This window comes from Chelonoidis abingdonii, chromosome 5 (assembly GCF_003597395.2).
Source record: "Chelonoidis abingdonii isolate Lonesome George chromosome 5, CheloAbing_2.0, whole genome shotgun sequence".
NCBI classification, from domain to species: domain Eukaryota; kingdom Metazoa; phylum Chordata; order Testudines; family Testudinidae; genus Chelonoidis; species Chelonoidis abingdonii.
In genome coordinates this window covers 32048591-32069235 of record NC_133773.1, presented here as the reverse complement: position 1 = coordinate 32069235, position 20645 = coordinate 32048591, and the positions used below count along the sequence as shown (strand labels likewise).

General features: G+C 40.2%; 1 protein-coding gene across 6 annotated transcripts in view; it reads right to left on the bottom strand.

Moving 5' to 3' along the window:
• The window catches only part of LEF1 (lymphoid enhancer binding factor 1), a 96408-nt gene that overhangs the window by 10233 nt on the left and 65530 nt on the right, over positions 1–20645 (bottom strand). The window contains exons 7-12 of one of the 6 annotated variants that reach the window (XM_075066212.1): positions 19135–19218; positions 17240–17362; positions 15945–16107; positions 11098–11205; positions 6177–6225; positions 1448–1471 (exon numbers count right to left, since the gene is read on the bottom strand). In XM_075066212.1, the coding sequence (XP_074922313.1) occupies positions 1448–1471; positions 6177–6225; positions 11098–11205; positions 15945–16107; positions 17240–17362; positions 19135–19218 (551 nt within the window). Of the gene's footprint in view, positions 1–1447; positions 1472–5502; positions 5544–6176; positions 6226–11097; positions 11206–15944; positions 16108–17239; positions 17363–19134; positions 19219–20645 lie in introns of all 6 variants that reach the window. The other 5 variants (XM_032802255.2, XM_032802254.2, XM_075066213.1 and 2 more) reach the window with 5 other exon arrangements.

Here is a 20645-nt window from a genome sequence, read left to right as displayed (position 1 = left end):
AGAAATAAATTTTGGTTTGGATTCATTAGTTACCAGCCGTTCCAAATCTCATCCCTTTTTAAAAAGAATTTGGCTCCAATATTTCTGTAAGGGAACAGATATTTAAATGTAAAATAGTCTTCCACTTAAGCCTCACCAAAAAAAAAAAATCGTTTATGTTTTGATTGTAAATAAAAATGATTCAGGATTTCTCCTCATGTTTGAGAGTGCTGCTGAACTAAATGCTAAAGCTGCAAATAAGGATATATTTAATTCTCCCAGCTGTATTTCTAATTACTTTATCACTCCTTAACCAGCTGAGAACTTGACATATAGCAGGATGCAAACGATTAAGTGATATGCCAGTCACAGTTCTTGTATATGTCAAGTTAAATATTTCCACATCAGTGTAACAATCTGCCTCCCCCTGCCCAGAGTGACCTTTTCATTATCAATTCATTGATCTGAAGCCACCTTCCCCACCAAAAATGCCACTTTTACCATTGTCAAGTCATATGGCACCTTCAGATTGATTCTAGAAAAAGTGTTTTTCCAACAAAGCAATATTTGTGATGCTATGTTAAGCAATATCTGCTTAAAACCACCACCACCACATTTGGAGACAATTCTGTAATGCTTTGAAATCCACCATATGCATTTGAGGATCACAGAGTAGTTTCCAAACACTGGATTGCCAAGCATTGAGCTCAGTATTGCAGCATGCCATTTTCCAACTTTATTAAGCTTAGTCAGAATCCAATCTCCAAGTCTCATGCAGCAGACAGGTCAGCATAAAGCAGGGTTTCAAATGAAAACTAACTTTAAATCACCAACAGCTCATCCTTCTTTCAACTATACTCCCCTTAGTACAGAAGTCTCAGGCTGACCTCCTCTGCTTAGACCTATGGATTCTCTCTTTGCTCCCTCCCAACTAATTTCTGTTTATCCTCAGAGCCCTAACCACTTGCCCTCTGACCTTCACTGGACTCCCTACATTTGTAGAGATGGTATGTGGTGTGCCAATTTAGCACTGCTTCCCTGAGATCTTCAGATCTCAGACCCTTTAGTGAATCTCATTTTAAGGGCACTCCCAAATGCATTATGGTCACTCATCCCCAGGGAAGTCCCAGAGACTGATTTCAGAAAGGTCTGGCCAGTAGAGACTGCAACAACCCTATTGTGGACATTGTAGTATACTAAGGAAACTGATGCCTATGGTAGGAAAAATATACCCTGGACTGGATGGGGAAAGGATACCTACCCTAGCCTTCAAAGTAAACATGCATTATTTTAAGTCTGGGGGGACTTATGTTTTCTGAATCAGTCTGCCCAGTCGTATCTCACTGGAACACATTTGCACTGCCCTTATAATCACACACAATCACTTTATCAACAAGTGTCATTCAAAAAAGCTACCTGCACAGAACAAACAAGACAGCTCAGCTCCAATGGAGAAAAAGATACCTACCATTCTCAAATTCCATGTTACAAACTGCATGAGGATAGAGAGACAGGTATTATAACACTTCCCACGCCAGTTAGGGAAACACAAACACTCGCAACACATTCATTCACTTCTATTTCAGCTAGTAAGAACGTGCTCTTTGTTATCGACAGAGTTCATAAAAATATTCCAAAACACAAATAATTCACTTGAGGCAGGGCATCTGTCCTGAAAATCAAAGCAATCCAAGAAAAACTGAAAATTTCCCGATGTTCAAGAGCTTTTAACTGAGTGGAATATATTGAAGTTTGATAAGTCTTACATGTTAACAGATTTTAACCACTTAAGTATTTGCCCACCTACAAAAATTCAGAAAGAGTAAAAATTTCAACCTGTGATGATAGTAAGATCAGTTTTATCATAACTCTGAAACCCACAATTAAACCATGTACTTGACATTTTTATTAAATTTGGCAAGGAGATAAAGGTTGAGCCAAGTAGGATATTATTCACATGCTGAGAAGTGTCATGGTTTGTATTTCCCTATTTTAATACTTGGGCCACCACTGTTCTCTTATTGGGCAAATGATTCCATGCAAATAGCAAGAACCATCCTACCTGGTATGCCTGCATAATAAAAGTAGACTAGTTCCACATGATCTGCATGCATATAATCTGCAAAAAAGGAACCCTTCCTAAGTATTTTCAATTTCAATACAATTGTCAATATTTACTAGAGGCTCCTTTTTCTGTTTTATCATTAGGGATATGTAGAGATGATTTTTGCTGTTTAGGGATCAATCTGTTCCCGCTTCTTATTCCTCCACTTGCAGTCATGAGCTTTTTCACTATATAAATGACCTCTACAAATAGTAGTGAGGTCTCAAAGAAGACGATTTCAGGGGAATAAGCAACAGGAGTTGCTTGCAGATGAGTTTCTAACAAAGAATAAGCCTATTTTAATGCATGGTACAGAGTGTGTGTTTTAGCACAGTACTCCATAAAACTTGTATTTAGCGATTGCAAGGAAGGAGGTGCAGAGTCTAATGCTTCAGACATTCACATTTACTTTTGACACATCTGACTTCAGAATATTTGCTGTGCGGACTCTAATAGTCAGGTTTACTACAAAAAGGGTCTGGGTCAGATTTTCTGAAATTTTGCATAAAAGGCAAAACATCCAACCTTATATTTACTTGTATATTTCCCCTCCCCCATTCATTTCAACCAGATTGCACCCCTTAGATTTCACTATTGAAAACAACAAATAGCTCTTCAACACAACCCAGTGTAGACTGAACAACATGACAGCGTAACATGCAGAAGGGTAGCGAGTTTTATTCTGAGTGGCATATAGCACAGGGGAAATACTAGAGTAGCTTAGCTTGTATTCCTCTGGTAGAGCACAAGCAGCTGAACATCCAGTAGATAACAGTTTGACTGGCTACTTTCAAAGCGTGAAGTCAGCCATGGAAACAAACAATAGAGAAAGAAGGGACCTGGAATGTGGTTCATACCTCACACTGGCAATGAAAGGGTTAAGGGGCATTGGTGAGCTCTATTAGCAACTACAGGGCACGTCATGCTCAATTAAGGCTATTATGTAGCGGAGGAGCTTTGTGGTTAATATAAAGAAGATTTCAGGGCAAAGGAGGAAAGAAGCCCAGGAGAGAAGGCCCTGGTGTTCTCTCCTGAGAAAAAGTCTGAATTGGTCAGGAGAGAGACTAAGAAACTACAGGGGTGGATAAAAGGGCAAGAACCAGATGTCCTGAGAGGAAAGCTCTGGGCAGTGTTGCTCACTACCTGAGGCAGAAAGGAGTTGGGCAAGAGGGCCAAGGAACAGACCAAGATAGGAAGAACCCAGGGAACAGCAAGAAGTTGGAGGGAGCAGACCTTGGGACCAGGACCAGAACCCAGAGGGTTGGGGGGGATCTGGGTTCCTCTCACCAAACCAAGGAAGGTTGTGTGAAACCCCATCATGCAAGATATAAAGACTACTGGAAGCCGTTAGACAAGAAAGTGGAAGGACCACTGGACTCAGGGTTAGGGGCCAAAACCCCGACATAAGGTCATTGAATTCCATTTATCGGTTGGACTTTGTTACCCTTAGTCTCTCTCCACCAGGGTATGTCTACACTACAAAATTAGGTTGAATTTACAGAAGTAGATTTTTTTAGAAATCAATTTTATACTGTCGATTTAAGTGTACACCCATTTAAGACCATTAACTTGGCGGAGTGCATCCACAGTACCGAGGCTAGCGTCGACTTCTGGAGCATTGCACTGTGGTAGCTATCCCACAGTTTCTGCAGTCTTCGCTGCCCATTGGAATTCTGGGTTGAGATCCCAAGCTTGATGTGTCAAAAACATTGTCGCAGGTGGTTCTGGGTACATGTCATCAGGCCCTCCCACCGTGAAAGCAATGGCAAACAATCATTTCTTGCCTTTTTTTCCCCTGGGTTACCCATGCGGACACCATATCACGGCAAGCATGGAACCCACTCAACTCACCATCATCGTACGGCTCCTGGGTGCTGGCAGACGTGGCACTGCATTGCTACACAGCAGCAGCTCATTGCCTCTTGGCAGCAGATGGTGCATTACGATTGGTAGCCATCGTCGTCGTCTCCTGGGTGCTCTTTTAGTCAACCTTGGTGAGGTCAGTCAGGGATGCCTGGGCAGACATGGGTGCTCCTGGCAGACCTCGGTAAGGTCGGTCGGGACGCCTGGCATAAATGGGAGTGACTCTAGGTCATTCTCTTTTTAAGTTTCGTCTCCTGGAGATTCAGTCCTGCCTGCAGTCATCCTGCACTGTCTTCTAGCAAGTAGCCAGGAGACGATGGCTAGCAATTGTACTGCACCGTCTGCTGCCAGCCTAAGATGTATAAGAGAGATGGAGTGGATCAAAAGAAGAAAGAGACCAGATTTGGTTTGTATTCATTTGCTCCCCCCTCCCGCCTTCTGTGAAATCAATGTCCAACAATAGTTTCAGTGAGGTCTGTCAGGGGCACCTTGAAAAGTTTAATGGAGATTCAGTCCTGCCTGGAATAGTGGTGGGGAGGAATAGCTCAGTGGTTCAAGTATTGGCCTGCTAAACCCACGGTTTTGAGTTCAATTCTTCAGAGGGCCATTTTGTGCGACAGTTGTGTGGGTTTCTCCTTGATGCAAATCCACCCCCTTTGTTGATTAATTCCTTGTAAGCCATGTCTTCAGTTGACCCTCCCTTGGCACAATGCAGCTCCTGAAGACCAATAGCATCAAATTGCGACCACACTACCCCAAATTCGACCCGGCAAGGTCAATTTCAGCACTAATCCCCTCATCAGGGGAGGAGTACAGAAATCAATTTTAAGATCCCCTTTAAGTAAAAAAAAAAAAAAAAACCAACAAAAAAAAAAAACACCACCACACACCTTTGTCGTGTGTACGGGGGCAGGGTTAAATCGATGTAATGCTGCTAAATTTAACCTAAACTCGTAGTGTAGACCAGGACTAAGTGACCTGCCAGAGATGGAGAGAAGAATCAATCTCTAAACTGGAAGAGTAGACACTGAAATTTAAAAACAAACAGGGACTTAGCCAATCATCACAGGAGAAAAATTCTTATAGCTGAAATAGTTATTTTTATACCTCGCTTTTTGTTAGTGTTTATGAATCATTTTAATTAAAAGTATAAGACTATGAAAAAAAAGCAAACCAGTGCACCCAGCCAACAGCATGTTGAGTCAGCAACAGTTAATTGCAGTGCTACAAGCACAGTTCTAACCTGCCTTTATGAATTGTGTGGTGTGCTGGCTGGAAGGGTTTATATTGCTTACTAAAGCCATCCTGTGGCTTCACAGGCAGACTTGCAGCTAGTCAGGGAGGTATGGTCTGTTTGAAAAATGTAAAGACAGGGAAGTGGACATCTCTAATATAGCCGGTATAAAACCATCATAATCAAACAGGTTTTTTTGGGATATGGTATTTCTATAATTTGTGCTAAATTTAGATTTAATTGTAGAATTAAATCTAAGTAGTTTTAAAAGAGTGTCTTTCACAACTGAATTTTAGCAGCAAAGCTTTAGAGATGTTCTTACCATGCTTCAGATGTAGGCAGCTGTCATTCTGGGGCCTGTACCTGTAGAAGATTGTTGTTCTTTAACAAATTTCCATTGAAGAGTTTTGCACATTCCAAATAATTTTATACCACAATATAATATAATTTGTTTTGTCTTTTTATGGTCTTATACCAGCCATTTTGTGTTTTTTAAATATATTTTTCAGGACAAGGAAAAGAAAGGAGACCTCACTGATGCTTTGAGCCAACCTATAAGGCAGCTGTTAGTGTACAAAAACTAAATGTAAAAAACACAATGGAAATACACAGTGGTTACAAAGATAAAGGATTATTTAGTTGTAAATAATCACAGGTCTGACACACTTTCTTTGGTCTAAGTATGATAGGGAAATAGGCATAAGGAAAATAACAAGCAAAACAAGACAAAGGTGGCAATGGATAAGTTTATCCAAAGTGAAAACACTCAGTTTCTATCTGAGGAGTGAAAAAGCTTATTTGATGTATGTTTAGTCACTCACATTCAAAATAAAATATTTTAAATATAAGAAAGGTGAATCAGAAACAAGTGAAAGTGTTCTGAAATGGAACAGTAAGTGGTGGGTGGTGTGGGTGGGTGTGGGGTGTGTGTGATGATTCCACATGTGACGTGGAAAGTAAAAACAAAAACAAGAGAGACAGCCACTCTCAACATACCTGCGGTTGACTCCTGTAGCTTCTCTCTCTTCCTCTTCTTTTTCTTCCCCTGGAAGATAGATGATTTTACCATACCACTCTATATATAGATTTTTTTTTTCCCCTTTGTCACCTCCACCCAATAAATTAAATGAATTCTTTGCATAACACCCCAAATCTGAGGATATTGCAAGAAAGCGGCATTGAAGCAATAGCATTTTCAATGTAGTTAAAACCCAATCTTACATTTCTTCCAGCTGTTCCAACTGTAGCCACAGATTTACCCTTTTCATGCTTATGGAGAAACATGTGCAAGGGCCTTAGAATGCATTTTTTTAAAATGTGACAATTCTAGACACCTAGCATTTGCCAGCATTATTTCGTCCCAGGTAGACCACCAGCAGAAATATTTTCTTGCTGATGTAGAAACACTAGGTGACTGCCATAATTTACAGTCCTAAGATGCCTTCATATTTCATCTTAGAATCGAATAGGAAAGAAATGGTCTTATGTGACACCAACAAAAGGGTTTTCCAGGTGCAGAAATAGTTGGCAACTAAACTTGCCCTCCTGTTATAAATCACTCAGGGAAAGTTTGTTCCAGGATGTTAACTGTAAAAATCAAGGCCCTGTGTGTCATGAGGCTGAACAATTTGCCACAGAAGCCACCCTTAGAGCAGAGTTGTGTTCCAGAAACTAAATTTTCATTAAAATATTGTTAGTCCTTGTGCTCGCAAAGATAACCTTTTAAAAACCATGAACCAAGTATAAAATCCATGCAGCATGGTCTCCGAGTTTCCAAAGAGCCTGAAACAATAGCTCAAAGATCCAAGATGTGGTATTAACTGGGGGTAGGGGTCAGCTTAACTTCATTGCTCAGGGGTATGGATTTTTACACCCAAGAGCAATGTAATGGCGTTGACCTAACTTTTTAGCGTAGACCAGGCCTAAGACATTTTTAAAATCAACTACAGGATACCAGAAACTTGCTTGGAATATATTGAGTTCAAATGTAGTTTTTGTTTACCATATTACTGATGAGTGGGAGTGTAAAACTCATGTTAATAGGTAAAGTGGTCAGCCAAAAGGATTGGTGAACAACTCCTTATTTGTATCAGATCACTCATTCAAGTATCTCAAAGCACTTTTGCAGACACGAAATTCCAAACACACACGTGGTAGGGATATCTACTTCACATGTGTAAACAAAGGCATATAATGTTAGATTATTTGCCCAGGATCACAACAATTTTTTAGCCACTGAATGCAACAGAACGGTTAAGGATAGGTCATAAAGGCTTTAGATATGACCAGAACTCCTGCCTTGCTTTAACACTATATAAGCACTTATGTGGCCACCTAACAGTCATGCCAACTCACATAGTAAAAGAATGTGTCAGGAGTTAACCGTTTCCCTCTTCATATATGAAAGAGGGCAGGACCTCATCTGCAATCTTTTACAAAGCTTCAGTTTTTAACAAGGCCCACAATTTTAGCTTCTGTTGGCCTTCGCCCGTTCTAACTGCCATCTCTACATCCTTCAGCGGCGTTTCTTTCCTGCCCTACATTGCTATCAAAACTCTGGTCTTCTAAACTTCCTTGGGATGATGAGGAAGAGTAAGTCTGTGATCTGACCCAGCTAGTATTTGTTAAGAGTCTATTTCCAAACATTATGCCAGTTTCCACTCAGCACTCTGCCAATCCTGGCCTGCATCACTCCTGATGTTCACCTCCTTGACTGTCCTTAGCAGAGTGCCAATAGCACCAGATAACTGGATCTGAATCAGCTTCCAGAGGCTAGATCAAGACCAAACACTTAACTTGTGAGCAAAACCAAACTTCAAGGGCTCCAAAAGCACATCAGCACCTGTGCCACCTGGATCTCTAGAGAGAGTGCTTCTTTACAGAGCGGCTGTCATGATGCAACATGTAGTTTGAGAATATCAGGAGAGCAAGACCTTTTTTTGTTTGACCCTACAATCTGAGGTGAAGTTATGAATACACTGGACTATTAAGATGCTAGATGAAAACTATCTGAAATTAGATCAGGAAATCTGGGAAAAGTTAGTTGTCAGCATTCCCCCCAAAAAGGAATTAAATTCTGACAGCTCAGACATTGCTACATTAACATTATTTTCTTGGGTCTCTCGCAATGGTGTTATCAAATGACAGAAGTAGTTTTGCTAGCAATTTCCCCCTCTTTACTGACGAGTATCCCAATTCAATGTCTTTTCAAGAATACCATGAGAAATTTTTTTTTTTGCCAAGGATCTTGTCACCTTAAACAACAATGCACTTAGAAAATGTTCCTTCTCATGAGATTTCGGAGAAAGCCCGAATAAAACAAAAGCATCACATGGACTGAGGGGGAGGGGGAAGAGATGTTATATACATTAATAGCCCCAAAACATAGTAACATCCAAGAGTATTTATACCTCATGTACTAGATGTATATTGACCAGTCTAAAGTCCAATTCAAATATAACCAGGCAAAGTGACCATTTTAAAAAAGTGAATCACTGTTGAAGCAATTTATTTTAAGTCATAAACTGCTCTCTGCTGGGCTGTTCTGCTCATCACCTCCATGACACAGAACTGTATTCTTCTAAGAGAAAAAGGAACTGCAACCTTGTGTCCATCATACACATGCACCCAGAGAAAGTGTGATAGAGTACTAAAACAAAAAACAGTTGGTGACACCAAAAACAGGAGTGCCCTTATTTGCAACATCAAAAATACCCAACAGTCTCAACATGGCACTTCTGCCTCACTGTCAGAATGTAATGGCTAGCAGCATGCTCTGATTTGGACTTGAAAATAATGCCAACAAATCATTAATCTGGAGGTGCTGCACTGGAGATAGATATCAAACCCAACTTCCCTATAGTTTATTGCCAGCATTTCCTCACAAAGATGCTGGTTCTCCTACCCAAGGCCCTGTTACAGATATTGCCTAGCTCTCTGGTTCATCTGTGGAGTACTACTGGGCTGGCCATGCAACAGAACAGGGAGCCCGATGCAGCTGCAACTTGGAATATTCCGTAAGAGGAAAGCTCTGTGGTGAAGTGCACAAATACGATGGTGATGGGTGGCACAGAAGAGTCTATTAATAGGTGGAACAGGTCAATCTCTTACCATAGATAGGGCTCACAAGAAGTAATAAGTGTGTGCTAACATAGCTGGGCATGGGAGTCAGGTGGGAACAAGCCATTTATTTTGGTAAAAATAGCAGCCCTGAAACCACTTGACCTGACTAACACCCTCACTGCTAAGAATTCCCCCCCACACCCCACACTCCGAGTTTAACTCACAAATAAACCCTAAGAAAAACTGGTCTATAATGAAAACTGTAGCTACCATGGGCTCTTTTAGGTATTTGTTTTCAGTTGACTCAGAACATCTGGAGTGCTTTGTTGTGATTCTGCTATTTTCTGGTGTTTTTCAGCCAGTGTGGGTTTTTATTTATTTATATGAAGATTTCAAATTCAAATGTGGCCAATGTTTAGACACACAAAACTCTAAACAAAACATTTTTTCTTTTGAAATTCTTCTGTTTTTTTCTTGTTAAAAATCTGAGTCAAATTCAACCTGAGTTCACAAATAGGCTTTAGTGCTCCAAAACGATTAAAAAGGCAGCTTTATTTAGCTCCAGGATCAGAGCATCACACAATGATTAGAATATTTATTCTCCAACACCTGTAAGATAGTGTAATAAAGTGCATTTCTCTAAGTGACCAAGATCACAGGTTGCAGAGGCGGAAATTAAACCCTGCTCTCCCAAGTCAGCAGCTAGGATGCTGCTTTCTACAGAACCAGAAGCTTCATGTTTTGACCAGGTCACATTTGACCAGGTCACATTTTGACCTGTTAAAGTAGTTACAAGCACAGACATTATGAAATTAAGTTTTGAGCCTCCTTTTCAGCAATCAATGGGCAATAGATCAGTTTGGATACGGTAGATTCAAAAGGCTACACTTTCAGAGCAGCAGACTGATATTTAATTGCTTGGCTCTCACAAGGCTAAATTCTCTCCACAGCTTTGAATATTCACTCCAGAATGCAGCATGAGCAAGGGCCAGATTTTAGCCAACTGCATTTTCCTTCCGTTCATAAATCTCTTACAATTACATGTACAATGAAGAAACATCTCATCAAACACTGTAAATAAGTCTTTTCCTCTACTTTGGATCTTACTCAGGGTGGCCTCATGCTGAAAACTTTATTCACAACTTGATTTGGTATTTCAAAGTAATTTAGGATTTTTGGAGAAATGAGAAATTTTAAGATTTGAGATAAAGATCACTTTTCCGCAAACACACTGATTTTTACGTTCTCCTATAAAAGTGTCCATTCTGTGGAAGTTCTCTCAAAAGAAGATTTTTGGATAGCAATAGGCCAAGACCAAATGGAAAACAGCACGTGAAATTTGAAAAGAGTGGCTTTCACAGAGCTATACGTAGTAATATAATAAATTGTATAGGCCACATGATAATCTTAAGGGAGGACAAAAATCTTAATTCCCTCAAAGTTCAACATGTAGAATTAGTTTCCTCTTTCAGAAAAAGATGAGACATCATGCTCATGCATCACTCAAAGTATTAGGCTACAAAGTTTTCCAAACTTGGATGTTTAAAGTGAAGACCAAAACTTTTACACATCTATACGTATTGTCATTTTAGGCTAGGATTTTCAGAGAAGCCTAAGGGACTTAAGGTGACCAAACTCCCTTTGTTTCTTATCTACTCCACCCACACAGTTCTACACTAATTTGTAATTATGACACAAGAAGGACTAATGCAACTGCTAGCAGATTTCCTTAAAGAAAAGTAAATACAAGGCTAATTTTTTTATGACCCTTTACCACCCCCCCTCCCAGAGCCTTTTAAACTAAAAATCAGTTAGGAAACACTAGTTGAAAATATCCATCAAGTGAACGACTTACATAGTTATCTCTTGCAGACCAGCCTGGGTAAAGCTGCATGTGTAGCTGCCTTTCTTTCCGAGCTAGTTCATAATATTTAGCTTGTTCTTCACGGGAGAGAGCATGCCACTGGAAATAAAACAAACAGTGTTAAACTAGGAAATACATCACACTCAAGCAATGTGTCTCATGAACAAATGTTTCTGTGACCCTTTTTTGGTCCTTTCCCCCTGCAAGTGGAGAAGAAATTCATTACTGATCATGAGCTCTAGCATTTCCTACCCAACCATTTGAACATTTGTAAGCCTGGAGCAAGACAAAATTTGTTTATGCCAACTAGAGGATTCTCCATATAATCTATTCAAGAAGCCATGATTGCCCATCGTCACATGAGAAGCCCACAGTACTGGTAATAAAACAAATGTGCCTTTATACAACCTTCTCCATTTCACATATTTGAGTGCAAACATTAAAGGTATGTCTACACTACAGCAGTGAAACTGTGTAGCCATAGCACCATACTGTAGATGCTTCCTACAATCGACGGAAGGGGTTTTTCCATCAGTGTAGTTAATGTCTCTCAAAAGGAAGTAGCTAGGTCAATGGAAGAATTTTTCCCATCAACCTTGCTGCATCTACTCCAGGGATGAGGTCAACCTAACCCCAGCACTTGGGGCAAATTTTTTCACAGCCCCAAGTGATGTACCTAGACTGGGTTTGTTTTTTTAAGAGTTAAGACTAGGCCTAAGGCTTGGTCTACACTCAGACATTAGGTTGCTGTAGCTACGTTGGTCATGGCGAGTCACACTGCTGACAGACACAGCTATGTCAACTGAACCCTCAATACAGGCACAGCTGTGTCAACGGGAGAATGTGGGTGATGTTTCTAAATTTATGGAAAAAACCTCCCATAAGTATACAGGACATATCTCTACAGTACAGGGGAAGGCCGGCATAGCTATGCTAGTACTCTCTCCACAGTGGAGAGACAGCCTAAGTAAGGCTCAAATACAAGAGAGCCTCCTGTCTTAGGTTTAAAAACAACTAATATATCCATATTCCTATAGGCTCGACTCTAACATGAAGGCTGGTAAATGAAGTTACAGAAAACGTCAGAAGCTATTTGGGAAAGGGACTTTTTGTTTGGTATCTGTACAGTGCCTAGCACTGTGAGATCCTGTTCCATGATTGGGACGCCTAGGCACTATGGTAATATAGAAAATTAACTTTTGCAAATTTGCACCAGTAAGGCAACCAGATAGCTGAAGCATATCCTTGGAACCATCAATTCCACATTGCAGCGGCATCTGCAGCTCTGACTGTGACCTGTCCCCCTGCAAACATTAAACCAGTCTTTTGTTGGCTGCTGGGTGCAGAGAAAAGTTTCTAAAAATACTGGAACAAGGACATTCCTCCTTTTCATCTTTCTAGCTTCATTAGTGAATTTCCAAAGGCCAAAAAAAAGCAATGCTTCATTATTACCCTCTTTTAAAAACTAACCTGCATAGTTGGCAGGGCACTGCCAGATAACAGGGGTCAATGTCTGACCCTTTTCGGCTTTGGAACTAAAGAGTTTAGATAACTTTTTAAACTTGTGCAGAGTCAAATTTGTGGTTTTCCCCAGAAGAGCCATTTCCCTTGTTTGTTTGGATTCTTCACATAACATGGAAGAGTTATTTTTAAAAATGACGACGTGACAAACTAGCAGGCAGACTCAGAAGCAGGAGTGCCCAACTGAAACTAACTACTTTTAACAAAAGACGAGGATTTCGGGTCAGGAGTGTCCTTTTAATGTCTTTTTGACACTTATGTCAAAGATGCACAGTTAAGGGTTTGGTTTTAACTTGGCAAGTTCCAATATGTTGCTGAAATCATAACAATCTAGCCTATTGATGGCTTTCTACCAAACTAAATGCATGGTATCTCAATGCTCTCCAAAAAGCACTGACTATTCCAGAATAAATAATGTTAGTCTTTTACATCTGAGCAGTCAGTCAACCTGGGACAGCCAGTAAAACGAAAGTAACAGCTATGGAACAAATTCCACACAAAGAACGCCATTCAGGCACCAGGTCGACACAGCTAAGGCAGCCAACTTTCAATAGAAAGAGAGGCTAGACTAGAAAGGTCTGAGTACACCTCAACTAGCTGCCAGTTTAGGCATTTCTGCTCCAATGCACGGAAAGTGAAAATGCTTAGAAAAGTGTTCCAGATAAGATAGACATGTTTTTGGTAAGATTATGCAGTTCATAGCAAAATGATGCATTGACTATAGCTGCCTTACGACCATGAAAATAAAAACATCTAATAAAGGGAGCTCACCTTTCCATTCAAAACTTAGTAGGAAGTTTACATGTAACATGAGGAGATGAAAGTGCAGTGGCACGAGGAATTACATTTTATTTTCTGGGGTCACTGGTTCCTAAAGGTCATGTAACTGTTTCTGATGTGGCAGAGCAGCAGGAGTTTCATTTCTCATTGGCTTAATCGTTCAGACTCCTGGACTATCCAGCAAAGCCTGGACTTCAAAATCTTGCAGAAGATTTACTTGTACATGTGCAGAGGCCCCTTTGGATAAAGGAGATGTTCTCCCATATCACACCTCTTGAAAGTGTGCTACACATGTTCAAATTAAAGTTTCATTGACTACTACTATATAAAAGGATTTCAATTCAGGGTCTAAAAAAAACTCAGGAAAGCAAGAGAATTCAGAGTTCAGAATGCACATTGGAGCTAGCATAGAGACCTTCATTCACAAAGTTATGCCAAGTATGATGGGGGGTGTTGAGAGGGCAGGTGTAACGATGCTAGTAAGGCTAGAATGATAGCCTAGATTTGCAGCCTTAAGGCTGCATTTCCTGGCTTTTATGGGCATAAAACAAGGCCCTATTACATTATCTGATGCTTAAAAAAAAAAAAAAAAAAAAAAAGATAGGCAGGCATTAGGAGCCATCATAATCTATAGATAAGTTCTAATTTCACTAAAGAGTAGACACGAAGACCCATAAAGTTGCATTTTGTCAGATTCTGCAATTTTCATGGGTTTTTTTTATTAGATATCTACGTCTTGATATTTAACAGTTGCATCCACTACAGTCAACAGTTCTCACTGATCCCAAAGTGCTGCCAACTTCAAATCTAGACTCCAGAGAGGCTCACAGAATAGGAACTCGTCCCACTTACAGCTAGGAATTTGTCAAAGAAGTCACCATTTCACAATAGCATCAGAATGCCCAAAAGCCTGCAAGGGTGTCAGAATACAAGCTCTTTGAGGCAGAGACCATGTCCCTGTGTCTAACTGACAAGAGGCAATGAAAGGGGATGAAGGAGAGATAGCAAATAAGGGCTCATCTTCACTTGACACGCTAGAGTGGTGCAGCTGCAGCACTTCAGCATAGACACTATTTACACCAACAGGAGGGTTCTCCTATCAGCACAGGTAATCTACCTCCCCAAGAAGAGCTAGCTAGGTTGACAGAAGAATTTTTCCATTGGCCTAGCACTGTCTACATCAAGGGTAGTCAGCTTTACCGTGTTACTCAGGGGTGTGGATTTTTCAGGCCCCTGAACAATGTAGCTGGGTCAACCTAACTGGAGTGTAGACTAGGCCTAAGGGTTACAAACACTCAAGAGGCACACACAAACACACACGTACGCATGTACCTATGTTTCACGTTTGTTTTGTTTCATTGCAGGAGATGGGGTGGCGGTGGATTAGTTAGAAAGTAAGAGCCACATATAGTTGACACACCTTAAAAGTAGGTCTTGAGGTACATTAGTGAGATTAGCGTGATAGCCTGGATTAAAAGATTCTGAGACTTGTGAGATAAACAAAATGGAGCATCAAGGCCAGAATGATTAGTGGAGAGAAGGTGAATATATTATTTTTTTATATAAGAATAATCTTAATCAAATAAAGCATGTTTTGATGGAGCCAGAAAGCAAACTCTATAATATACTTTACGAACAGAACCATAATCACATTGACATCAAACTGTTTTAAAAGCCAAGGGCTTTAAGTATCTGGCAAGCACAGGTCAAACTAAAGAAGCCCCAGAAGAGAGAGAAAAACTGATCTTATTGGCAGTCTCAGAACTTGCACAGAAAGAGGAGAGAGAGGAGCTTTTTAATCATGTTCCTTGCACGTGTTCTGATCTGATTTCTAAAGTAAAAATGCAGTGTACCAAGGCAATACTCCTTGGCTAGTTTACTCATGCTGGGCATGGATAATTCTAAGGTCTGGTCTACAATAGGAAGATAGGTTGGTATAACTACATCACAGAGTGATGTGAAAAATTCACACCACAAACAATGCAGTTAAACCAACCTAACCCCCAGTGTAGACAGCAAAGAATCCTCCTGTCGACCTAACTACCACCTCTTGAGGATTATCTACAATGAGAGCATCCCTCCTCTCAGCATAGGTAGTGTCTACACTGAAGCTACAGCTATGCTGCTGTGGCATTTTAAGTGTAGACAAGTCCGAGGGATGGATTGTGGTCCTACTTAGAACCTGCATTTCATTTTTAGATCAACTGAATCTAATAAAAGTCTCTTTCCACTTGCTTTTTACTCCCAAGATAGAGTTAGGAAAATATTAAGACAGTCCTTGGTAACAAACACATTAGACAGAATCACAACTTTTATGTTGAGTGCTGCAATCAAAAAGAGAGGGGCAAGTCTGATGATATGGCTAACTCCCCTGCATGAAATCAAGACGACGGTTTTTATTTTTAGTTGCATATCCTTGCTTCTACTAACCGTTAATGTGTATTCTAGTCAACACATCAAGCCAAGAAGTTTGCCTTAAAACCGTCTAAAAAGGCTATATACACCAATTACTAGTAAGTACATATTACTGTACATACCCTTCTGCCAAGAATCTGGTTGATAGCTGCACTCTCTTTCAGAGTACACTCTGCTACGACGTTTGCTCTCATTTCTTTCATGTATAACATAAAAGCATTCAGAGGTTTTTTAATGTGAGGTCTTTTCGGCTCTTGCTCTTTTCTCTGTTCATGCTGAGGCTTCCTAAAACGTGGTGGGGGGAAAAAAAGACAAAACATCTATTTACCTTTAGCCTAAAAGTTATTGAGAGGAATATTTTCAAGCTTCAATTTGAAATTAAGGATGTGCTACTGTATGTTAAGTTTGAGAGCTCATGTTTGATCTACTAATGCAACTTTTGAACTTACAGAAGAATCTCAATGTTACGAACACCAGAGTTACGAACTGACTGGTCAACCACATGCCTCATTTGAGCCAGAAGTGGAGATGGAAAGAGGAGGAGGAGGAAAATGAAGAAAAGAAAAGCAAATACTGTACAGTACTGTGTTACACTACTAAAAAATAAAAGGGAAGTTTACTAAAAGTTTTGACGAGGTAAGGAAACTTTCTGTGCTTGCTGAATTTAAATTAAAATGGCTAAAAACAGCATTTTTCTTCTGCCTAGCAAAGTTTCAAAGCTGTATTAAGTCAATGTTCGGTTGTAAACTTGTGAAAGAACAACTGTAACATTTTGTTCAGAGTTATGAACAGCCTCCATTCCTGAGGTGTTCGTAACCATGACGTTCTACTGTATTCTGTACTTAGGACTGAATTTAGTGCTCATGGGAGGACTGTTGGATTGGCAGTCCTTGATGAATGAAATTGTACTTGATTTATCCATGAAAAACACACTCTGCCAGCATGATTCCCCAGTGCTCTGGAAGGACATCTTTAGGGGTGAAAAGGTAGGTCAGTCTCCTTGCCCATTTATTTCTTGAGCCCTCTGTGTTCATCTGCTAAAAAGGATGCCAAATTATAGTGGTGGCTTTTGTAGTTAACACCTTTGCACTAGAAACTGACTGACTATCAGCTCACAAGCCTAGCTTCAGATATGCCACCAAATGGCAATACAGCTTTCGGCAGCTACCACCTTAGATAACATTCAAGGGAGTGACCTAGAAATAAAGGCTTCATTCATCTCAATACTCCTCCAATGAGCCATCCACTCCCCCCTTTAGTTATGGCAAACTTTTACAGAATCATAATTCAGAGTGACTATAAAGGACACTTGCTTTTTTTTTTTTTTTTTTTTTTTTTTTACTTCTCAGCCCTCCTTTTAACTATTAATCTGCAAACACTTCAGGATTTAAGGGCTAGCACAGAAAGGCAGACTCACACATGCATTAAGTCGCTGTCAGTGTGTGGATGTTCTTGTTTGACTTGAGGTGTTACAATAGCTGGGTGAGGAATTCCAGTTGCATGAGGGCCTGCAGGACCAGGAATCATATGATGTGAAAACCTAAAAAAACAAACCAAGTAGAGAGTCTATAACAATAGGAAGAACAGGCTGCACATCCAAAGCTTGTACATTAGCAGTAGAACACTACACAGCTTGCAACAAAGAATATGTAAAAATTAGTTAGTGAAGAGTCATGCATTGTATCTAAGCTTATTCAAAACAGGCCAACATTTTGGTCTGAAGAAGTTATTTTGTTACTTCTCAGATAAAGAGATGGCAATGTACACAAGTAAGTGTAACATACCTACTGTTGCACTAGATATCAACAAAAATACATTTCCCCTTAACCAAAAGGGACATTTCCATAGCAGCATACAAATGCTGAAAATATCCATCACCAGCTAACAAAGGAGGGAACTGCCATGCAGGGGGAGGGCAAAAAGGAAGAGAACAGTTCTTTCAAAAAAACCCATAGGTATGTTGGTATTTAGTTTAGAACCTTTTGCTTTTCAAAATATTTTAAAGTAAACATGTAAGGGTCCAAGAGCATTTCACCTATACCCCTACTTCCCCGACATTCTGGGCTAAATCTTCTAACTCTGAAGGCAAATCTGGTATTTTGGAAGGGAAAACCAACTGGTTCTTCCAGAACTAGACGACGTTCCCTTTCATTGTGTTAAGAATGAAGTTATCCTCATAATCAGGTGTACGATCCTCAAAGTGCTGAGCATTCTTGCTCCAATCAAGCAATGCATTCAAGCACATGTTTATCCTTGAGCATGCAAAACAGTCTGCTGTAAAAGCAAGCACATGCTTCGGTAGCTTGCTGGATTGCAGTCCCAAGTGTTCAGTACTTGCAGGATCAAGCCCCAAAAGAGAGCAGTTTACTGCATTTGTCAGTGTTAAAGCTTATGCTACAGTGATTTGCACAAGAGAGCCCAGTAACCCAACAGAATGAGGTTGAGAAGGGGCAAAGTTTGTTGTGGGGAGAGCAGCTATTTTCCCTCTTGGATACCCTGACTGAAACATGCCTGTAGTTCACCTGAAAAGGAGTAGAGGAAGAGTAATTAAACACAGATGCCCATATAAAAAGTTGTCAGGAGCCCACCACTTAAGTGTACAATCCAAAGCCCAGTGTGAAAGCAAAACAAAATGCAGAGATGAGACATTGCAACCTTGTGTACACCAAGCACAGGATGTGTAAGCCACCTTTCCAGACTGCAAAAGCATTACACAGAGAAGACTTGGAGTTTGGCATGGCCAAGTCTCATTTAGCATTGCTTGCTTGCGCTAATATGTAAACATAGTGCCTGATTCACACACCAGTACAGACATACTGTGTGTATTTACAGCGTGTTGGCATCCCTTTCCTTCTAATAGCTTTGGGCTAAGAAATTCCAACTGGGGAGTAGTTCTGCATATTTCCACATGGCACAGAACCCAATTTGAACTATTTAAGAGTGTAATTACATAATTCAAACTGGAATGAGAAGTTTTGCCTGGTTTCATATTTGAAGAATACAAACTGGGATATTTCCTAATTCATTGTGTCTAACAAACAATGCCCATGTTATATGAAATGGTTTGATTATCCATTAGTACAATTCATAAGAGTTCTAATTTCAATACTTCACTGACTGCCAGGGAAATACTGAATGAGACTAGTGTGGGATCCAGGCAAACTATACATACACAAACATTTTAAATAAAAATTATACATACATTTTTCGCTGACTGAAAAGCAAACAAAGGCAGACCAAGATGCAAGCAGAAGAGCAACTTGCCCTTTAATGCCAGCAGTTACTCCCCGGTCATACACCTCCTACACCTACCTGGACATGGAAGGGTCGACTGAGAGTGAGGATGGGTAGGGCTGCCTGAATCCACTCGAGATGGGATATACAGGCTGACCTTGCCTGAGGTCACAGAAGAAAGGAACCCATCAATAATATGATATTGTATTAAAAGATACCCTAGAGTCACAAGCACTTGATGGGAACTCAGCATGGTAGCATAAACAGTTATGTCCATGTATTCTGTAGCTCATGGGTGTCTACATGCTTGCACTGAATAAGATTTCTCTCTCGCCCACTGAAAAGATATTCGTAATCTAGGTTTTGTTTAAAAAACAAAAAAAACATTGCCTAGTTTTAAGTCATTGGGCCAGATTCCAATACCCTCAACTCCTGTGGAACAATAGTCCCACTGCAATCAGTGTATGAGTACCAGAGTCTGGCGCACTGGTAGTGTATTAACAGTGACTCCCACAGAACTATTTGGAGAGTCTTCTTTCTTTTGGGGGGGGGGGGGTGGAATTTTTGAAATCCCAGGCCTATCTTCATTTTACATTTCATACAGCATGTCACAAGTTGTCAGCACTTTTAAGAAGCTAAACAAAAGTTATATTTTATCAATAAATATAAATAAAATTAAAAGTACACTTTAGTTACTTGGGTTTAAGGCTTTTTGGGGGAGGAGGGGCAATCAAGTGACTAAAACCAGCTCATTTGAAACCCCACCATTCTTTAGAATTTCTTACAGATATTGTCACTATATATGGAATTCTATCACCAATTAATGCTTCAAACACTTTCAACTTTTTCTGCTTAGTTCACATCGTCTTCACTTCCAGTTGGCATTGATGCAACTCTTGAACAAGGATTAATGCACTCAAGTAATAAAGTTCAGACAGAATAATTGATCCAGCTTTGAAAGACTAAGCTCAATCAATTCTATTCAAACACTTATTGATAGACAAATTTAGTGTTAAAACTAGGACTTCCAAAGCTGCTAGCATTTATAATGCTCAGGATGAGAGTTTTCACACTAAGTGAGTGGGGGGGGGGGAGTAAGAGTGCTCAAACCCAGAAAAAAGTGATAGAAATCTCAGTAATGCTGCAGCACAGAAATGAGCTGGAAAGAGGCAGAGCATAACTGACTGTGGAATATGTTCAGGTATGAGTGAGCACCGCTGAGTGGATTTCCAAATTTTACAATTAAATAGTCTCTCCTTTTCCTTCCAGTTTCCTTCCTCCCTTCCACGCCCTCCCAATCTTTGCATCAATAAACTATTCAGAAGAAATGCTGGCACTTAACCAAAGCTGGGAAAGGACCACCAGAAATCATCTAGTAGAGGTGGAGGCAGCAGCTCAGTCCCGAGACCAGTGAACAGTAAACTGGAAATCAGGTGCTCTGTCTTTGTTATTAACTTACTATTGTGGCTTTCAGCCAGTGATTTTTGTCCTGATACCACACGGTACAGAGCACCCAGAGCTCAGACTCAGACTTTACGTCCAGAAGCGACCATCATGATCATCTAGTCTGACCTGACCTCTTGCACACA